This window comes from Lithobates pipiens, unplaced genomic scaffold (assembly GCF_037356315.1).
Source record: "Lithobates pipiens isolate NorthernLeopardFrog02 unplaced genomic scaffold, aLitPip1_a1.2 Scaffold_10, whole genome shotgun sequence".
Classification (NCBI taxonomy): Eukaryota; Metazoa; Chordata; class Amphibia; order Anura; family Ranidae; genus Lithobates; species Lithobates pipiens.
In genome coordinates this window covers 77,348,832-77,371,446 of record NW_027507686.1, presented here as the reverse complement: position 1 = coordinate 77,371,446, position 22,615 = coordinate 77,348,832, and the positions used below count along the sequence as shown (strand labels likewise).

The 22,615-nt window shown below is 40.8% G+C and overlaps 1 protein-coding gene across 2 annotated transcripts in view; it reads left to right on the top strand.

Moving 5' to 3' along the window:
* Positions 1-18,107, top strand: part of LOC143933042 (uncharacterized) — a 218,499-nt gene extending 200,392 nt beyond the window's left edge. For both annotated transcript variants that reach the window (XM_077455984.1, XM_077455995.1), the window contains exon 15: positions 2,591-18,107. In XM_077455984.1, the coding sequence (XP_077312110.1) occupies positions 2,591-4,113 (1,523 nt within the window). In that variant the 3' untranslated portion in view covers positions 4,114-18,107. The remainder of the gene's footprint in view (positions 1-2,590) is intronic.
* Positions 18,108-22,615: the final 4,508 nt, after the last annotated feature.

The window sequence follows — 22,615 nt, the reverse complement described above, 5'->3', positions numbered from 1 at the left end:
AAACCCTATTGAGCATCTGTGGGGCATCCTCAAATGGAAGGTGGAGGAGCACAAGGTCTCTAACATCCACCATCTCTGTGATGTCGTCATGGAGGAGTGGAAGAGGACTCCATTGGCAAAGAATTGTGAAGCTCTGGTGAACTCCATGCCCAAGAAGGCTAAAACAGCGCTGGAAAATATTGACCCTTTGGGCCCAATTTGAACATTTTCACTTAAGGGTGTACTCACTTTTGTTGCCAGTGGTTTAGACATTAATGGCTGTTTGAGTTATTTTGAGGGGACAGCAAATGTACACTGTTATACAAGCTGTACACTCACTACTTTACATTGTAGTAAAGTGCAATTTCTTCAGTGTTGTCACATGAAAATATATAATAAAATATTTACAAAACTGTGAGAGGTGTACTCACTTTTGTGAGATACTGTATATATTAAATACATTATTATAAAAATAGGTGTCACATGCCAAGACCTGACATAAAATCAAACTCAGTCCACAGTTTTGACTGAATAGAGTAAGGAAGTTGGGAATTTCCATTCGATTTTTAATTTTTTAGTTGTCCACGTTCCTATGCAAGAAATCAATCCCCCTACTTCCATTTCTATCTGGCTCCTGGAGAGGAAGTGAATAGAATTCCCCCAAAGGGTGCACAGATGGTAGAAAACTTGGTCTAAAACCAACAAAAAAAATACATTTTGGTTGGAGGCAGCCTTTAAAGTCCCAGCATCTTGCAAGGATACACAAAATTTAACAAAGAAGGCTACCTATCTCTACATTAACTCATAACAATCCCCAAAATATGATATGTACTTTATCTGTAATGAAGAGTTATGCACTCAATAGTTGTATTGCTTTCACTGAAAATTAAGAAGGAGCCGAACACTCCCCGGTTCGGTTCGCACCAGAACCTGCAAACAGAACTAAACTTCGTGTGAACTTTAGAACCCTATTAAAGTCTATGGGACTCGAACGTTCAAAATCTAAAGTGCTACTTTTAAAGGCTAATATGAAAGTTACTGTCCTAAAAAGTGTTTGGGGACCTGGGTCCTGCCCCAGGGGACATGTATCAATGCAAAAAAAAGTTTTAAAAACTAAAGTTTTTTTCGGGAGCAGTGATTTAAATGATGATTAAAGTGAAACAATAAAAGTGTAATATTCCTTTTAAATTTCGTACCTGAGGGGGTGTCTATAGTATGCATGTAAAGGGGCGCATGTTTCCGGTGCTTAGAACTGTCCCTGCACAAAGTGTAATTTCTGCAGAAATAGGTCATTTAAAATCACTCGCGGCTATAATGAATTGTCGGCTCCCTTAATACAGAGAACACTCATTTAAAGTCATTGATTAAAAAAACAAAAAACAAAAACAAGCGTGAAGTTCCCCCAAATTCAATTACCAGGCCCTTCAGGTCTGGTATGGATATTGAGGTGAATCCCGCGTCAAATAAAAAAAAAATGGACGTGGGGTCCCCCTAAAAATGCATACCAGACCCTTTATCCGAGCACGCAACCTGGCAGGCCGCAGAAAGAGGGGGGGCGAGAGTGCACCCCCCCTCCTGAACCGTACCAGGCCACATGCCCTCAACATTGGGAGGATGCTTTGGGGTCCCCCCCAAAGCACCATGTCCCCATGTTCATGGGGACAAGGGCCTCATCCCCACAACCCTGGCCGGTGGTTGTGGGGGTCTGCGGGCGGGGGGCTTATCAGAATCTGGAAGCCCCTTTAACAAGGGGACCCCCAGGTCCCGCCCCCCTGTTTGAAATGGTAAGGGGGTACAAAAGTACCCCTACCATTTCACAAAGAAAGTGTAAAAAATAGTTAAATAAGACAAACACACTTTTGAAAAATTCCTTGTTCACTGTTCGCCGAACAGGCAATGTTCGAGTCGAACATGAGTTTGACTCAAACTCAAAGCTCATCCCTACTGAAAATGTATAATGCTGATATCTGTGTTGTAAAAAAGGTTATTAGTAACTTAAAAAGGAGCTCCAGTTAACCCCCCCCCCCCCCCCCAAAAACAAAAAACAAATAAAAGTCAGCAGCTACAAATATTGTAGCTGCTGACTTTTATTATAAGGACTCTTACCTATCCAGGTAACCAGCGATGTCCTCACTTGAGCCGATTCTTCAATCGGCTTCGGGTGTAGGTGCCAGCATCTTGGTTAAGGGTAACTGGCAGTGAAGCCGGTCACAGCCAGTTTCCTACTGCGTACTGCGCAGTCTTCTGGAACCTGCGATGTGTCCCAGATGGCTGCGGGGGGGAGGAGGAGGGGAGGCCAAACGCCCGCACAGTTTGCCATGGGGATCTGACAGGAAGTGGAAGCGGGTATCTGTCAAAACCAGATACCCTCTGCCCCTCCCCCCGAACAGTGCCAAATGTGGCAATGGAGGGGGAGGATGCAAACAAGCGGAGCTTCCTCTTTTGGGTAAAGTTACGCTTTAAGTGCTCAGTAGTGCAGGTTAAAATACAGCAATACCTTATCAGTATATTAGAATACTGCTTGACCTAATCAGTACCCTGCACTTACAGGTTTAGATTTTTTCTGCTTTTTATTGAACAGTGTGGTTTTTTTTTATTTGTTTTTTTTTAGGTAAAGCTGAAGAGTTTCCCAAAAAGACTTTGGGTCAGGATATTCCTGTACATTTACAGCCAGTTAAAACAGTCGCAGAGCCGAATGCTCAGAAAAAGGCGGATGGTGAGAATTCCCAACAAAGCACTAAACCCCCCATTGACATTAATGATAATAACTCAAATGCAACTGATAGCATCAAGCCTCAAATATCTGCCCTACAGCAAAATGGCACTTCCATAGCTACTGCAGTAGAAGGGATGAGTAGCAAGGCGGAAGAAGCTGCTTCTGCAGAGGTAGTAAACGCCCCCATGCATGCGGACCAGTTTACTGTGGAGAATGTTTCAACGAAAGCTCCTCCAGATAAGTCAAAGCTTCAAAATGTCACATCTCCCAACATTTCCCTAAATAAAGCAGAAAACATTTTGTGCCAAGAAATCATTTTGGGGTCAAATGATCAGAATGAAAGTGTACTTGAACCCAGTTCTGCAACAGAAGGATCATCTGAATTTAAAACAAAAGTCAACAGCCTTAATGTACCAGTTATCAGTTCCCCTATTACAGAATGTAAGCAAGAATGTGATGAGGACAAGATAATGGGCAGTTCCAAAGCCACAGATGTTTCTGACAATAGTCAATCACAACACCTGCAGCCGAATGGCATAACAGAAGTGGTCACACCAGTATTAAATGCTGAAGTAATATGTTCTGATGAAAATGTTTATTCCTCACAAAGTGAGAGTGAGACATTGTCTGTTGTTAAGAATGATCCTTCTTCTGACTCCTTGACCCTCTCCCAAACAGCAGAATGTATTCTACCTACTCTAGAAGATGAAAGTACGGCCACCATTAATACAGGACAACAGGGTTTCCTTCTGCCCCCAGAATTAGAAAACCGGAGATGTTCTTCACAGTATGATAACATGTCTGATTTAGACCAAGAAGAATGGCCCCCATGTCCTACCGATTCATCTTTGAATGAATTAGAAAAACAAACATTGCAGTCTGATATCTGTAATGTTCTTGACTTGTCTAATGAACAGCACAAAAGTTTAGGAAAGCTCCCACAGCTGAAACCTATGTTTTGCTACCAAGGACCATCTGGCAGTGTGCCTTCATTGCTTACTAGTCATTCTGGTATGAAAGGGCCACTCAGTTCTCGCACAACTTCCTCTCCTTCTTTAAATGAAAACTTTAGTCCCTGCCAAGTTATTAAGACTATTACCTCTGTTCAAGTCTGTCATGGTACCAAACAAGGATTTGAGGACAGCAAGCAGATAGCATGCCCTCTGCCTAATAGGTCAAAGACCATGTATGCTTCTTGTAACACACAGGAAAATCAAGGTGACCAAACTGATTCTGAAAGCCAAATAAAATATGTAAATGGCACAGTGACTTCCCAAGAAAACCTCCCACTTCCAACCAGAAGTCCTAAGCCGAAATTACCAGAGAAACCAGCAGCTATCCTTAAAACTCTTTCTGATAACAATTTTTACTCAAGTAAACAAACTGTGTCTCAGATGACAAAGTCCATAACATTCTAGGCAAGAATATAGCAAGCATGACATGCCATCTGCTACATCATGTTGTGTGGCATGTGAGCCATTTTTATGCTGGACATAAAAATAGGCATGACCCATTGAATAGACTTGTGGAATCAGGACCATGCATAGTATTTTCAGCTGCGCTGGTTTGACTGGCTGGATTTTAACATTTTTTTTAATTTCTATTCTTTTTAATATAAACAAATCACAAAGTGCTTATTTTTACTATTTTCATGTTTTTGCTTTTATTTTTAAAAAGTCTCTTGGCAAATCTGGTATTTAATAATATTGCTCTTCTTTTTGTGATTGCTTTGTGTTGTGGCTATGGAAGTATTAAATGCAAGCTATTTACATTCTCTTGACTAAATATACATAGCTTGTTAAAATTTTTGAACATGTAACCTCTCTTTGTAACAAGTTACTTTTCTGTTACAATTCGCTAGTAGCTTCCTCAGCCAGTTAGAGTATTAACCGCCTCAGAATTCAGTTGCTACATTTTATCTTTATGTATCAGGGCTTATTTATGATAAAACTGGAGCTTCAGAATTGAACAGATAATGGCAATGTTCCATCTAAGTTCACCAGTTTGAAAAATGATCTTGTCGGGTGTGAATCAGGCAGATATTTATAATAATTTGCACCCTTCACAATAGATATGCGCAGCAAGTACACTGATTTCCATCAGCTCAGCCGAGAGATGAAAGGAAATAATTATCCCCATTTCATGAGCACTGAGAGTGATATTTTTTTTTTACATGCATCTGTAAAGTATTCACAGCTCTTTACTTTGTCCACATTTTGTTATGTTACAGCCTTATTCCAAAATGGATTAAATTCATTATTTTCCTAAAAATTCTACAAAACAATACTCCATAATAACAGCGTAAAAGAAGTTTGGTGGAAATCTTTGCAAATGTATTAAAAATAAAAAAGGAAAAAAATCAAATGTATATAAGTATTCACAGCCTTTGCCATGCCACTCAAAATTGAGCTCAGGTGCATCCTAGAGTTGTTTCTACAACTTGATTGGAGTCCACCTGTTGTAAATGGGACATGATTTGGAAAGGCACACACCTGTCTATATGAGGTCCCTCAGTTAACAGTGCGTCTCAGCACACAAACCAAGCCATGAAGTCCAAGGAATTTTCTGTAGACCTCCGAGACAGGATTGTATCGAGGCACAGATCTGGGGAAGGGTACAGAAAAATGTCTGCAGCATTGAAAGTCCCAATGAGTACATCGGCCTCCATCATCCATAAATGGAAGAAGTTTGGAACCACCAAGACTCTACCTAGAGAGAGTTGTCCAGCCAAACTGAGCATTCATGGGAGAAGGGCATTAGTCAGGGACGTGACCAAGAACCCGATGGTCACTCTGACAAAGCTCCAGCATTTCTCTGTGGAGAGAAGAGAACCATCTCTGCAGCACTTCACCAATCAGGCCTGTATGGTAGAGTGGCCAGATGGAAGCCACTCCTCAGTAAAAGGCACATGGCAGCCTGCCTGGAGTTTGTCAAATGGCACTTAAAGCATCTCATATACAGAATTTTGTGGTCAGATGAAATGACAATTGAACTCTTTGGCCTGAATTGCAAGCCTCATGTATGGAGGAAACCAGGCACTGCTCATCACCTGGCAGATACCATCCCGACAGTGAAGCATGGTGGTGGCAGCATCATGCTGTGGGGCTCTTTTTCAGCAGCAGGAACTGGGAGACTAATCAGGATCATAGAAAAGATGAATGCAGCAATGTACAGAGACTTACTTCATGAAAACCTGCTCCAGAGAGCTCTGGAAATCAGACTGGGGTGAAGGTTCATCTTCCTGCAGGATACCGACCCTAAGCACACAGCTAAGATAAGAAAGGAGTGGCTACAGTACAACTCTGTGAATGTCCTTGAGTGGCTCAGCCAGAGCCCAGGCTTGAACCCGATTTAACATCTCTGGAGAGATCTGAAAATGGCTGTGCACCAATGCTCCTCATCCAACCTGATGAAACTTGAGAGGTCCTGGAAAGAAGAACAGGACAAACTGCCCAAAGTTGTGCCAAACTTGTAGCATCATACTCAAGACTTGAGGCTGTAATGGTGCTTTAACAAAGTATTGAGCAAAGGCTATGAATATTTATGTACATGTGATTTTTATTTTTTTTATTTATTTTTAATAACTTTGCAAAGATTTCAAGCAAACTTTCACATTGTCATTATGGGGTATTGTTTGCAGAATTATGAGGAAAATAATGAATTCCATTTTGGAATAAGGATGTAACATAAAATGTGGAAAATTGAAGCGATGTGAATACTTTCCGGATGCACTGTACCATTTTAACAAGTATATCTACCCACAGCTGAAAGGCGCACTCTACAAACATTGTATGCCGAGCTCATGCAACTCAGCAAAATGTATATAAACTGATCCTTTCTGTTTAAACTGAGCTATGCCTTATCATTACCTTTCTAAAACTGACTGCTTGATATCGGGGTCTGCTTTAATTTTCATCACCAGAGCAATTGCAGAAAAGTAGCATCTTCTATGTCCTCTTAGCAGAGAAAAGTGTCAGTTATCTCAGAAAATATGACACTTTTTTTGCAGAGGATGCCTCTGATTTTATTCCTAGCTCTGATTGTACTTCTGGGCAAAGCAGACAGCCAATCATGCAAGCAGGAAATGCATTTTTCAGTTGTGTTCTGTAAACATGACATTTTCAGAATACCCCTGTTTACAATATTTAGAATTTGTGAAAGTGGAGTTTTCAAACTCTGCAAAATAATAGGTAGTATTTATAAGAGCACTTTTACTCATGCAGTGGATTTTTAATAAGTCCAGCAGCACGAGATCTTTTTTTTTCATGACATGTGTACAATTTGTAACACATTTAAAATGATGGGGCGAGTTTATGAGGTTTGAATCTAACTTGCTTTTTTTTTTTTTTTTTAACATTTTACAATTTGCGTTATAATAAAAGCTGGTTTGAGAGATATAGGAAACATTTCATGGGAGAAACGGAGGTTGCTATTGATAACTTCTCATTCTGCAAATGCTAACTGCCTGTCAAGCTGGGCTTCTGGTGCCAATACTTTAACCACTTAAGTCCGAGCATCTATATACCCTTCTATTGCTAGGCAATTTTTCAATGCAATGATTGTTTGACAATTGTTCATGAAATTCTGTACACTAAATGGGTTTTATATAATTCTTTGAGACTGAGCTTTTTTGGTTCCATTTAATACATCTTGCTTTTTTAATATACAAAGGAAAAAGGATCAACATTTTTTAAAAGTTGTTTCCCTTATGTTAAGAAAACATAGTAAATGAAAATGTGGGAACAGTACAATTACCCCTAAAATGTTCCCTTTGAAAGACATCCCGAGGTAATTTCATGGTTACAAATTTTTTGGGAAAGAAACATGCTGGTTATGCTGGTATTGAGGTGGTAATCCTTGGAGCTTGGTAATGGATAGATACAGCACATTATTAATGTGCAAGTCTTACATAGGAGGAGGTGAAGGGTTTAATATGCATGATGAGGGAGATGAAGTAGGTAATTATACAGGTCATATAGGGAAAGAAAGATCGGGAGGGGTAAATGGGTGAACAAAATATCACAATCAATTAAAACCCCTGACCTATAATTCCTTCATTTATTGACTCTTCATTGATAAATTTTCCTTCCTCCATTGTGAGAGGAAGAGAAGGGCTCTCAGTTGAAAGCACTAAAGTGTTTACATTTTTGATTGATTAGTGATCACAATGTACAGAGCCATCGTGACCAATGCTGTACGTTGGGTTTGTGATCTGAGCTGTCTGGCAGCTAGGATTATAGCCATTCACAGGCACACTCACCACCTCTGTTTTATTTATTGCTGTTTATAAACACAGTTCAGGAATGCACTCACATCATTCTGCCATTTTAAAAAGTAATAAAGTGGTTAAAACATATTTGAACCCAAAAAACAAGAATGTAATGTAATATATTACAATTGACCAGCCTTAGATATGGTGGAAATATTTGTTCTCTTTTTAAACAATTTATCCTATCACCTGGTAATTCTGCCAGTTGCACGCTTCCTGTCTATGGATACCAAAGCTCACTCTCACTTTATTGTATAGGGACAACAGGAACACGACAAGACTACTGGGAATTCCCCCTACTGTCTTGTACATAAGATAGATGTGTAGGGTTCTGTAGTCCTCAGAACAATGTAACTCATAACAATAGGATCAACAGATCTTTTTGCAAACTGATATAACAAAACACTTTCAATGGTATATTTGACAGACCAAAAGGGATAAAATAAGAGAGATTAATCATTATGGCTTGTACTACAGACGGGTGGCCCATGCAGGTAAAAAGCAACGTACCCATACTGCTGCCTGCTTCCGGGTTTAGGGTGCACGCACGCATGTCCCCTGCCAATACCCGCTGTGATTGCACACAGCAGGAGTCTGTCGCAAGTCTTGGCAAATGATTCACAGTCAAAACCTGCTGATCCACTTTGTGCAATCATAGTCTAGAGCCCTGTGCTGATTGTCAACACTGTACAGAGGGAGCAATCTCTCTTTCACGTCCCTACAAAGCAGGGATAAGAAATGGAGATCTGTTAGTAAAAGCAGCACACATTACACATTGTTAGGCACACATTTAACCTGAGGCAAACATATATACCATAGTTTGTAGATGCTATAGCTTTCAGACAAGCCAATTAATATACACTTAGTGGGATTATTTATTTTTTACAAAAGACATGTAGCAGAATACATTTTTGGACAAAATTTATGAACAAGTTTGATTTTTTGCCAATGTTTTATTGGATATGTTTTATAGAATTGTTTTTTTAAATGTTTGGTCTTTTTCATTTATATCGCAAAAAAAAGAAAAAACACAGTGGTGATCAAATACCACCAAGAGAAAGCTCTATTTGTGTGAACATTTTTTTTATATAAATGTTATTTGGGTACAGCATTGCATGACCCCACAATTACTAGTTAAAGTAGTGCAGTGCTGATTAGCAAAAAATGAAGGGGGTAAAACCTTGCAGAGCTCAAGTGGTTAAACCACAGACAGTAATACAGAGGAATTTCTGATTTTCCTGATCTGCATACTTATTTTGGTTCAGTGATTCAGATTGGATCCAGTAGGGCCATAAGTACAGCCACAGTAGGCCTGGGTCTATAGGCAAAGTGGTGTTTTTTTGCTGTAAGGGTTTTGCTCACTTCTCTTTTTCTGTAATTAGCAGAAGGGCAAGCATCTCATATTGGCTTATTTGCACATTATCACAATATTCTAAGCCTGGTTAGAACTGATCCTTAGAGAGGAGTGATGTTTTGGACCCCAAAATGAATGTTCTTGCAGGCTCCAGCGATGTCAAACTAGTTCCCAATATAAATTCTAGGCAACTAGCATTTTCAGGAAGGGCATTACCTTATTTCTCTCATGAAGTGTTCATTTTAACTCATTAGTTCAGCAATTATTGATTCCACTGTTATTTTTTCTGTATGCTATAAAGCTAGAAAACAGGAGTTTGATTTAAAAAAAAATCATTATCATTATTATTATTATTATAATAATTCAAGCACATTGACAGTGGTGTGCTTGTCTCCCTGTAAGACAGTTTTTCCAACAGTTTGCCATTTTTCAATGTCACCATGTCTTGTTCACCAGCCTATAGATCATCACTATAAATGTGTGAAATTGATGGACAAATGCTTGGCGGAAATTGGCAAATGAAAAGTTCAATTTGATTAGGTTCAAAACTTTAAAAACAGGTCCCAATACTTTGGATATATTATCCCTATAGAAATATAATGCTACTGAGCCATTAACTTTGCTTTGTAATTGAGTCCCCAAGATAAGGATCAGAAGAGACCATTAAATAGGCAAAACATTTTTAGTTTTGGATAGAATGGGTAAGGATTAGAACCTCTGACCGCCTTTTTTTGTCTGTTTCCCTGTTGCAATTTTTTCTCATTTCCTGCCTGGTAAAACATTGCCCCTAGAACAGGAAGTGAGGCAAAATGTCTCTAACCTTTCCCCTTTCTACACAAAACTAGGAAAATATTTTTGGTTATAGATGCACTTAAATCCTATTTTTCAATTTCTGTGCTCAAGGAGGGCTAGTTCTCGGCTATTACAACCAAATCCAGCTGTTAATTTGCATTTTCAACCTTTTTTTTTTGTATCAGCCTTTCTGCCGTTATCATATTCAAGTTATTTAAGGTATCTATTCAATTTTTTTTTTGCTTCAGGAAAGCAAAATGATTAATGTTGGTTATATATGCTTTGATCAGCTCTGTTAGCTTTGTTTGACGTAGATCTTAACTCATAAAATAAAAAACAGTACAAACCATACAGTATTTTTATAGGAGGCCTTCAATAGAGCTGGGGGAAGAAAGATGGAGACCAGGTTATTTTAAAGCTGAACTCCGAAGGGAATTCTTCACCCATACTGCAAGGCTCAAATGCTCGTTTTTATATAGGTTAAAAGTTTTATATATCTTATAAATTCAGTACTCTCCTCTACTCTTCAACACTCCAAGTTGTGGTTGGGCCCTCTGTGTCCTTGCTTTCATTGTAGGACTACTGGACTCGCATTGTATGTGAGGATTTCATAGAACATCCAACCACCAAAGAAGTGAATTCAGGAGACTTTGGGAGAGTAGAGATTAGGAGTGAAGGACAAAAAGTATAACTGAGTTTTTAAAGATGAACTCTAGGCATGATATATTTTTACGCGGCTACATTGGTCCAGCTTGGGCCAATGTAACTAGGTATATACCATACCTGGCCAATGCCCCTGGAAGCTGGAAATCACTGAAGTAGACACCAGTGATCAGTATTTGCATCTGGGTCCCATGCTGAGTGTCTGGCCTGATGCATTGTGAATATAGGAGGTCGGTCACTCAGCATGGGCACAATTTTAAAGAATGCTTTGCATTTTCTAAAATAATGCAGAGCATTCCCTGACTAGACGAGGTGGAGAGGCGGGGCGAGATCACTGAACTAGCGGTGTTGGCTTTAGTGATTTCCAGCTTTCAGTGGCATCAGCGTGGTATGGTGAAAATATACCATGCCTGGAATTATTCTTTAATGCTCCCCTAGACCAAGAACAAACAATTAACCTTTGCAGTGGCAGAGGAGTCCCACTGCAAGTGTAACTTTAGATTTTATAAATTAAACCGTGCAAAGCAACCAAAATCTACCATGTACTAAAATTAAACTAAGAGAAGTAATAATATGCTGTACAAATGTACTCAAAATATGTAGTGTACAACAAAATGTATTGACAATCCAAAACATGTGTAAAATGTAAAGTCCAATCAACAAATGTGCAATCACCACTGTGATACCAAATGTAGACCAAATAGAAGTGCTCCATGTCTCTACCACCCATATAAATTGGCCGCCAATCTCAAGGCCATGACCCTGCATTAGCAGGAGGTCAAAGCAAGTTGTGTTCCCCTCAGGAGGAGTTTGACTCCTACTGAAGAAGTCCCCGCCTTGGACGTAACACATATGGGGGTGGAGCCTTGGGCGTGACATCATCCGAAGACCATCTTACTATTGAGCCGAAAGTCGGCATATGTGTTTGTCATATGCATTTCAGTTAGCACCGGCGGCAGTGTTCTATTTTGTAAGTGCAGTATTTATCTTTTATACAATAAACCTTTTAAACAGAGAGCATTTGATCTTGTGTGCTTCCCTTTCCTTCTCATATACATCTGGTGTTCCCGAGTGTCTGAGGCTCTGAGTGTCCCATTGTGAGGAGAAAGGAGTGAGGACTTGACAAGCGTCTGTCAGAGCCATTATTGCTGAGGGGAAGACAGCTTTCTTTGACCTTCTGGTAGTGCAGGAGTCATGACTTTGAGGTGAGCGGCATATTTCTATGGGTGAGGGAGAAGAGGAGCACTTCTATTATTTGGATTACAGTGTCACATGGTGATTACACATTTATTGATTGGACTCAAAATTTGTAGTGTACAACAAAATGTACAGCAAATTTATTTCTTCTCTTAGTTAATGCAACTCCACTTTTGTTGAGAAAAAAAACATTCCCCTCTGGGTGAGCTATGTACATTGCAAGGATTTTAACAACCTTTGTTTCAGATTCCTATATTTTTGTTATTCTGAAGAAATCCATGTGTCTTTGTCTGTGCCTCTGGGCTAAATGAGTCTAATGGGAGTGGTTTCATAATTAACTGTCAGTTGTGCACCTTCTGGGCATTAATGAGGAAATCTACTGGGCCTGCATCCCTTTAGACGTGCTCCTTTTGAAAGTATCTCTCCAAAAATGACATTTCTGTTGCAGGGGTGCCTGAAATCTGACTTGTATCTTGGGCAGACTTCTGGGAAAATTGGTGAGCCAATCACACAAGCAGGACATTATGTTTCTGGGGAGTGGTCAGTACACACTCTGTGTAGAGGACAACTCCAGGTAGCCATTATGCAATGCATTTTCAGAAAATTTCAGGGGCTGCAGATTGAAAAGTAAAGGTCATTTTTAATAACTTTCAATTACAATATGGTTGGGGTGTATACACCGCTCCAAAGATGCTGCTTGCAGGACTTTTTTTACTTTCACACTGGAGAGACAGGAGAGGCTCTTTACAGGCGCTAGTTTTAGAAAAGCGCCTCAGTGTGAAAGCAGTCTTAGTGTCGCAATTATATGTGCTATATTATTTTTTCCTTATTTGCAATTTTTTTTTCCCACAAAATTGGTTACCCTTTAAGATTTTGGTACATGGTAGATTTTGGTTGCGCTGCACTGTTTATTAATTTATGCTATCGTTGGGTGTTGTGATTTCATTTAAGGCTGGGTTCACACGGAGCAGATCCGTTAGACGCACTCTGCTAACTCAGCAGGGGATCGCTCCCAGGCTGATGACTGGTCCATCTCTGCTCAATGTGCAGGGATGGACCTGTCCGAGCCCCGCTGTTTTCTATGGGGAGAGTGGATGAAAATGGACAGCACGTCTGTTTTCATCTGATCCGCTGGCTGGCGAACATATCGCTATCCGTTTGTTTTGAGCAGATCTTATCAGATCAGATGGAAGGCGGGTGTCGGAGCTCAGAGGAGGACACATCTCCGTTGACATCCATCTACCCATAGAAGTCAATGGGTGCCCCACTCGGATCCGCCTGAAAAACAGGCAAGCAGATCCAAGTGAGCCGATCGTGTAAAATGGGCCTAATTCGTGTTAGCTGGCAACATTATTGTGAAGATTTGAGCACAGATTAGATATTTATTATTGTGGTTGCACTAATTGGTTTTGTATAACAGTAACTTTGGATTTTCCCTGAGGTTCAGCTTTCAAGTAAACCTGTTTTGAATGAAATATGGGGTTTGCATTGCTGATTTCCTTCTAAAAATGTTTGTTGCTCAGTTATATTAACATTTTGGCTTTGATAATTTGAGTCATTGACCTTGAACAAATACTCATATTAGCAAAGTCAGAACAGACTTGGAGGGCTTCATCTGCATACTTGTTCTGGGTGAGTAAACAACATGACAGCCAAGGGACTAGCATTTTCAAATGAAGAGGTTGGCATGGTGGCCTCCATGTCTGGCTTTATTCGAAAGATTTCCAATCACTTGGTTTTCTGACCCCCTGTCACTAAAACGGAAATGAGGGAAAATTTTTCTAGAGGGATCACACAGCAATAGGGACCCAACAGATGCTTTATCCTTTTTTTCATTCTGTCCAAAACATAAAAAATACTCCAGTCCAAACTTTGTCTTTACGTTCACATTGTCAAGGATCACCCCAGCTCAAATTACTATTTTTTATTGCCTCTACAAATTTTTATCTTAAAACTATAACATTTTAGGTAGGACGAGCAAGCAGACCAGATAAACTATGGTAACTGTATTTGATGCAATAATGTTTTTTAACCTATTTTATTCCAACACCAGTATTTTTTCCTTAAACACGTGTCTATATACCAAATCTCAGTGGTATTCGTTTTATTTATTTATTTCTTAACTGAGAACATTTTCTAACAGAGAAAAAATGTAATGTGTTGACTATTGAACTGTAGGCCTGCATTCCCTCAGCAGTATTCTCCAAAGAGTGAGATGTTTACCACTGTTGGTACTATACCCTCCCTTTAGGTAATGCTCTGCGGGGATAAGCACTTTATGCAGAATTTCAGTATGCAGAGTGTCAGTTGCCAGTGGGAGGGTCAAAATAATGTGGACCTTGCACTAAAAAGGAAGGTCCGCATATTATAGAGAGCTTCCTACCCATATTCTATAATGCCAAAAATCTATTAGAACATAAAATGACCTGTCGCCTTGTTTTTGTGAGTATTCAAAATCTCATGTGAAAACACCTCTGTGCAGTGCATGTCTTTTCACAATGTTTGGGATACACCATGTTCCCAGGATCTTGCCGTAAGGATATTGGCATCCCCCTTAACTCTGGCACCCTGGACAGAAACTGGTGACCCAAAACAAATATGCAGATCAGTTAGTAAAGTTAGAAGACACCTATCTGTATAATTGTTCTGGGTCACGAATACCTGATACCAGCCTCCTGTAATGGGTGTGTCAGCACTCTGAGTCAATTAGAGCTGTACTTCTTTGAAGGAACATGCTGCTAGGAGATGAGAATACAGATATGACCTCATCAGAGTGTTGCTGTTCCTTCACTAGCCAGTTGAAGGCTGGGGCCAGGGTTGAGCCTGCGCTAAGTTGCATTGTTTAACTGTTTAACTACTTTAAGTGTAGTTTGTATAGACTTCCAAGCCTTGGTTAAGCAGAATTACAGGTCTTTTGACAAAAGAAACTGCTCACATCTTTGTATTTCATTTGCTTTTTAGCTTTTTGCCTGGAGTTCAGGTTAATGATCCTTTGACATGAGCATGCTCTGCTCCATTCAGCAGAGGATCCATGAGCTGAACTCCAGGCTGAATGCTGAATCGAAGCAGAAAACAACGGAAGTCACTTTTGTAACATTTGTAGCCTTTCAGTTCTTTGCATTTTTATAGCCTGTTGCGGACCTGTGATAGCTTTATGGGTGGCTGGACATAAACAGACTTGTGACTACATCAGGCTACCCCTGATCCATCACATTTAGGTCTGGAAAACTGTAAAATTACTTTTTTTCTGGACCTGGAAGGACGCAGACTGAATAGACCTCCACAGGGCTTCCAATCAGGCCTGTCTGAAGAACTGGCAGGTGGACCTGATCAGAAACCTCATGTGAAAGTGACATAACATTTGAGCAAATTGCTTTTCCTTTGGCTAAAATCGGTGGTTTTATGATTTAACATCCTTTAGGGTTATTTTATTTTTAATGAATAAACTGTAACTTTGGGCAAAGATCAATATCTCAGGATTTCCATGATATGTCATACATATGGGTCCTACCTTACTTTTGTAAATGCAACTATCCTCCATGTGGACATTTTAAGATCCTATTCAGTTGAAACAACTGTACTCATGTATCTCAAGGGTGATTATAGAAAAAAAATAGCAGCCGAAGTTCTCCTTCCTAAAGATACTTTCACAATGGGGCGGGCAGGCGCCGGCGGTAAAGAGGTATAACGCCGCTTTACCATCGTTTTAGCGTTGCTATTCAGCCGCTAGCGGTTAGCAGTTTTAACCCCCGCTAGCGGCCGAAAAAAGGGTTAGAACCACCCGCAAAGCACCGCTGCAGTGGCGCTTTGCTGGCAGGTTTGCAGCACTGCCACATTGTTTTCAATGGGAAGGGGCGCTTTAGGAGCGGTGAATACATCGCTCCTATAGTGCTGCAAAGATGCGGCTTGCAGGACTTTTTTGACCGTCCTGCAAGTGCACTACTCCAGTGTGAAAGCCCTCAGGGCTTTCACATTGGAGTGAATTAAGCGGCTCTTTCAGGGAACTTTGCAGGCGCTATTTTTAGCACTATAGCACCTGCAAAGCACCTCAGTGTGAAAGTAGCCTTATGCCGCGTACATACGACCAAACTTTCCGGCAGACTAGGTCTGACGGAATCAGTCCGTCGGACATTCCGATCGTGTGTGGGCTAATCCGATCTGTTTTCATTTAAAAAATCTGATGGAACTAGAAATAGAACATGTTTCAAATCTGTCCGACGGACTTAACCCTATCGGGAAAATTAACGCAAGGGAAGCTATTGGCTACTGGCTATTGAACTTCCTTTTTTAGTCCCATCTTACGTCATCACGTTCAATACGAACTGACTTTCAAAAAGACTTAGTCCGTTCGTGTGTGGGCAAGTCCGTTAGTTCGGAAGGCAGTCGGAACTCCGCCGAAAGTCCGGTCGTGTGTAAAAAGAGCAGCAGAACATTGATGATGCTGCTTTTGTATACTTCCTTTCCTCTGCTCAAATTTATACTATTGATAGCTGCTTAGGAAGGTGTCAACAATGCAACTATGGCAGTGATAAAGGCCAGTAATATGACCTGTACAGCATTACAGCACTCTCCACCTTCATTTTCCTTTCATCTGCCCATTATATAGATTTGTAAAAGTGGATCCTTCATCTTCTCAACATTCAACACTTGCATAACAGTTACTGTGCAGCAGTGGTGTTGAAAAAGTTAAATGCTTCTTTCCCTACCTGCTAGTTTTTTGTTTTCTAATGTACACTGAGCCACACATGCTCAGCTCAGTGTACAATGCTGACATGCCATGGATGCCAGTACACAGAAAGCAAATTTGCACATTAAACAAAGGGATCTATCTAAAATGAAGAGGTGTACTGAAAAGACACATCCTTTAGGATCCTGTATAGCTCTAGTTTTCCAACACATTTATAAAAGATCTCCATACAGAAAAATCAGTAAACTGGTCTTTGAAAATCTGAAAAAGAGCTTAAAAAAAATAATCATGACTGCCAAACTGGAAAAAACTGCCAAACCTGAAGTTGAGGGAGATGCTGAATTACGAATTATACATTCACTCTTGTCGGTACTGTACTAACCAAGCAAACTATGTGCTTTAAAAGTCAATGTAAATATCTTTGCAAATGTGCACTGTTGCAGTAAAATATACCAAATATCGTTAAATACATGAAACATTAAGAAATGTCAGACTGACATTCTCCTGGTGAGCAAAACCCAAAAAAGAAATTATGCTCATAAATAGCACAATTAAAATGTATTTCAAACAATCCCAGTGTGGTAAATGCCAACATCATTAGGGACCATAAGATGCAACAGGACCTTTTTGCTCCATCTCCTTGAGTCTTCTAGGTAAGGTAAAATGTAAGAATATGAAGGTGTGATAAGTGCACAGATTTAAAATCGATGAATACATCAAGGTTGCATTAGAGTGGTCAGTATCGGCACCCAAGTGGGAGCTTTACTAAAAAAATATTTTTTTTTTTCTTGCTTGGACAACCAACAATGTGCATGAAAGATCTATCTTTACATTACATAAAAACTGTTTTTAGTAGTGGGTATTCACATTCAACTTATCCAAGCCACTTGTTCAGTTATGAGTGTCAGGAAAATATCCCAGTACCTGTAACTAGAATATGGCAACCATTCTGTTCTTGAATCGTAACATTTACCTTTTCGTTGTGACTGGTTAAACAGGTATCTGTGCCACTTGGTTGGAATAAATGCTGGGAAACCACGTTGTAACTGAATAAGTGTATTGAATAAGCTACAAACCTCTTTAACATTGCAGAACATGTCTAGTTGAATGTAGCTATTACTCGATACACCATGACCTGGATAAATGAGAACTTTCAAAGAACAGACATACATGGTGACTGAAGTCAACATAGACTCAATTTTCCAAAATACCAAGCTCTACGATGTATAGCATATATACTTGTTTATATCTTGGTAAATTATTTTTTTTTGTATTTTCAGCAATTTCTGAAAGTTTGGTTATATCACTTTAAATTGTATTTTATCAGATTGTTTTTGCATTTTGTTTTATGAGTGAGTTTGTTGCTTACATTTTACAAAGTGCTGTTGTACATAGTGCTTGCTGTGACATCAAATTGCACCAATGAAAATAAAAACAACATTACTTTCTACCGACTTTCTTACTTTGTTCTAAAACACCTGTGAGTTTTATTGTGGTACACTGTGAGCTCTGGGCCCCCTTTCATCATTGTTAGCTGTGCAAAGCACAGATTAGAGCACAAGGCTCTGAATTCACAGTAATAGGGAGACAAGAAGATGGGAACACAATGGGTTTGGTTTTCTATAAGTAGAGATAGGACCAGATTTACCATTGGGCACAGTAGGCCTACAGCGCCTTGAACAATTATTCATACCCCTGGAAATTTTCCACATTTTGTCATGTTACAACCAAAAATGTTAATGTATTTTATTGCCATTTTATGTGATAGACTCCTTGAGATTTGCAGGTGTGCCGTGGGTGTTTTGAAAAATATTTAAAATTGCTAGCGTTATGAAACCTTGAACATATCGAAAAATATAATAGTAAATCAATGTCAGAAAAGTTAATAAAGTAACATACATTATCTCACAAAAGTGAGTACACCTCTTACATTTTTGTAAATATTTTATTCTATCTTTTCATGTGACAACACTAAAGAAATTACACTTTGCTATAATGTAAAGTAGTGAGTGTACAGCTTGTATAACAGTGTAAATTTGCTGTCCCCTCAAAATAACTCAACATACAGGCATTAATGTCTAAACCACTGTCAACGAAAGTGAGTACACCCCTAAGTGAAAATGTCCAAATTGGGCCCAATTAGCCATTTCCCCTCCCTGGTGTCATGTGACTTGTTAGTGTTGCAAGGTCTGAGGTGTGAATGGGGAGCAGGTGTGTTAAATTTGCTGTTATCGCTGTCACTCTCTCATACTGGTCACTGGAAGTTCAATATGGCACACCATGGCAAAGAACTCTTTGAGGATCTGAAATAAAGAATTGTTGCTTTACACAAAGATGGCCTAGGCTATAAGAAGATTGTCAAGACTCTAAAACTGAGCTGCAGCACAGTGGCCAAGACCATAGAGCGGTTTAACAGGACAGGTTCCACTCAGAACAGGCCTCATCATGGTTGAACAAAGTTGAGTGCATGTGCTTGGCGTCCTATCCAGAGGCTGTCTTTGGGAAATAGACGTTTGAGTGCCGCCAGCATTGCTACAGAGGTTGAAGGGGTGGGGGGGTCAGCCTGTCCGAAAATCTGATCGTGTGTATGAGGCTTTACTTGTCCTTTTAACTGAACTGTCATGCCATCAAATGGCTTGTGTCATAACTGATCACACGTGAAGCACCATGGCAACCACAAATCAAACAGAGGTTAAAATGGCAGATTCTTTATCTCCAAAGCATAGGAGGGTTTATTTCCACTTTAACCGGTTACGGGTCAGCCACCGCAGTTATACTGCGGCAGGTTGGTCCTGCTGTGCGACGTGTCTTGGCTATACGTCACACGCATGCCAACCCCCCGCCCCGCTGGCCACAACGATCGGATTCGATCCAGAACCAATCAATCTCCAGGCCCAGGCCAATGGTATCTGGCCTGGACCTGGTGATCGGTCCTGGCAAATAAGATCCTTCTCCTGTCTGTGTAAATGTAAACACTGACAAGGGAAGTGGTGTAATCTTTCCTTGTGTCAGTCTTTTCGTTCCAGACCGAGGAGAGAGAACATCTCATAGGTGTAACAACACTACACAGACATCAGTCCATATAAGTACACTTGCCACCCCCCCCCCCCCCCCAGTTAACCAGTTAATACCGTCACGCAGTGCAGCATTCAGATTTTTTTTGATTGCTGTACTGGTGTCATTTGTGACAATAATCAGTGTTGGGGTAGTAATATTAAGCCCAGATAGGTCTAGGGACCCCTCCTAACTCCCCCTAATAAGGGTTTAACCCCTTGATCACCCCCTTTCACCAGTGATCACTGTATAAGTGTCACGGATGACACAGGTTAGCTAGTTTATTTTTTATAGAGTCAGGGCACCCGTCGTATATTACCTAATAAAAGGTTTACCTCCTGATCATCCGGTGGGTGATGTCAGTTAGGTTTTAGCGTCAGGGTCTGCGTTGCCCCACGCAGCATCAGATTAGTGCCAGTAGCGCTAACATCCACACAAGCAACATACACCTCCCTTAGTAGTATAGTGTCTGAACGGATCGATATCTTATCTGATTAGATCTATACTAGCATCCCCAGCAGTTTAGGGTTCCCAAAAATGTAGTGTTAGCCGGATCATACCAGATACTTGCTAGCACCTGCGTTTAGCCCCTCCACCCAGCCCACCCAAGTGCAGTATCAGTCGATCAATGTGACTTACAAGAACACAAAAAACATAACTGCAGCATTCGTAGTGTCAGGCCTGATCCCTGCGAACACTAACAGGTTTTTTTTGCAGCGTTTGAAGGAGTCGCTGACACAATCGGGAGCTTTTTTTTTTCCTGTGAGTCTCACTAGTGTACCAGTAAATTTAGAGACCAAAATGTCAAATCGAAGGTACACTAGTGAAGAGGCCTACACGTTTCTGAGCATGACGGATAGTGAAGAGGAAGTCACTCATCTTTCAGATTCAGGCTCAGAATAAGAACCTGTAGACAGCAGCGGAACCCTGACAGATAGCTCTGATGACAAAGTTGTGGGCCCTGCCAAGGTCAGGTGTACTAGACCCCGTTCTTCTGTTGAGGTGCAAGAACCGCAGGGCTCTCGTATGGACTAGTGCCTATATACTAGTGCCGCTCATCCTGGTGAACTGGCAAGCACCAGCGACCTAGTACATCCTAGTCATACATCCAGCACTGCAGAAACACTTGGTGATGTGGCGAGTCCCATAAATGCAGTTCAAGCTGGCGAGGTGGCTAGCACGAGTAGTGTCCCACTGCCACCAAGAAGACAAAGGCAGGCCCGTAGAGCCCATAGTGCCCTTCCTGCTGCATTCGCCAATACTAATTGGGAACCCGTCGCTTCTGCAGCACCTGTACTTCCCCCATTCACTAGCCAACCTGGAATTCAGGTGGAAACAGTTGATTTTACGTCACTTGATTTTTATTCGCTGTTTGACAGCAAAGATCTCTATAGATCTATTGTGGACCAAAGCAATTTGTATGTTGGTCAATTCATCACCATTAATCCCCAGCTGACCCTTGCCAGAGATTGGAAACCAATTACGGTTTCCGAATTTAAGACCTTCCTGGACCTATCCCTCCTCATGGGCATAACTAAAAAGAGTGATTTGCGGTCATATTGGTCCACTGACCCAATTCACCATATGTCCCTCCATGACCAGGACACGAAACGAGCAGGTCTTGCGGTTCATGCACTTCAGTGACAATGAACTCTGTGGTCCTCGGGGTGACCCTGGATTTGATCGGCTCTACAAAATTCGCCCCCTCGTAAACCACTTCAACCAATAGTTTGCAGCCTTGTTTACTCCTGATCAAGCTGTCTGCGTTGACGAGTCCCTGATTACGTTTTCTGGCCGCTTGTCTATCAAACAGTATCTTCCCAGCAAGCGTGCCAGAAATGGGGCCAAGATGTATAAGCTCTGTGACTGGGCCACAGGCTATAAATATAGTTTTATGGTTTATGAGGAAAAAGATAGTCACGTAGAGCGGAAGTGCTGGTACGATTGTGTGGGACTTGGTGTCTACCTTATTCGGAAAGGGATACCACTTGTACATGGACAAATATTACACGAACGTGCCACTTTTTAGTCGCCTTTTTGATTATGGAATTGGCGCATGTGGCACTGTGCGATCTAATTGCCGGGGTTCCCCCAACAGCTTGTAGAATCTCGACTTAGTCGGAGTGAGAGAGCCTGCTTGAAGTGTAATAATTTGTTGGCAGTGAAGTGGAGGGATTCACGGAATGTTTTTGTTCTGTCCTCCCTTGATGCATATACGACAGTCCAAATTTCTACGGCGACTGGTGTTGTGGAGAAACCCCTCTGTGTCCATGAATACAACCTTAATATGGGAGGGGTGGACCCCAACGTTATTGGCGCCATACCTAATTGCCCATGAGGCCATACGCTGGTACAAAAAAAACTGCATATTTATTTCAATTGGCTCTGCTGAACGCTTTTGTGCTATACAAAGCTTCAGGACAGACTGGATCCTTCCTTAAATTCCAGGAAGAGATCGTCACAGCCCTTCTGTTTCCAGACAGTGGTATGGCCCAACTTCCCAACACAAATGCAGCAAGCCGGCTGCATGAGAGGCATTTTCCTTATGTTCTCCCTGGTACCCCTACCCAAAGAACACCCCAAAGAAGATGTCGTGTTTGCAGAAAAGGCGTGACACATGCTTTTTTTTGTCCCTCCTGTCCTGACCAACCTGGTCTCTGCATCGGTGACTGTTTCAAATGCTACCACACACTAGTTGAGTATTAGCGTAGAGTACAGCACTACACAGTCCTAGTCACATGTACACAGGGTCTTGAAAGCTGTGATGGCCATTATATCTATTGTTCTCTCTCTGTTTTATTTTTACGATGTGTTAATGTATTTGCTTTTTAGGTATGGTATGTTATACTGTAATGTTTTTTATTGTTAAAGATCATTTGCTTAGCAGGTACGCCCTTTAGCTGC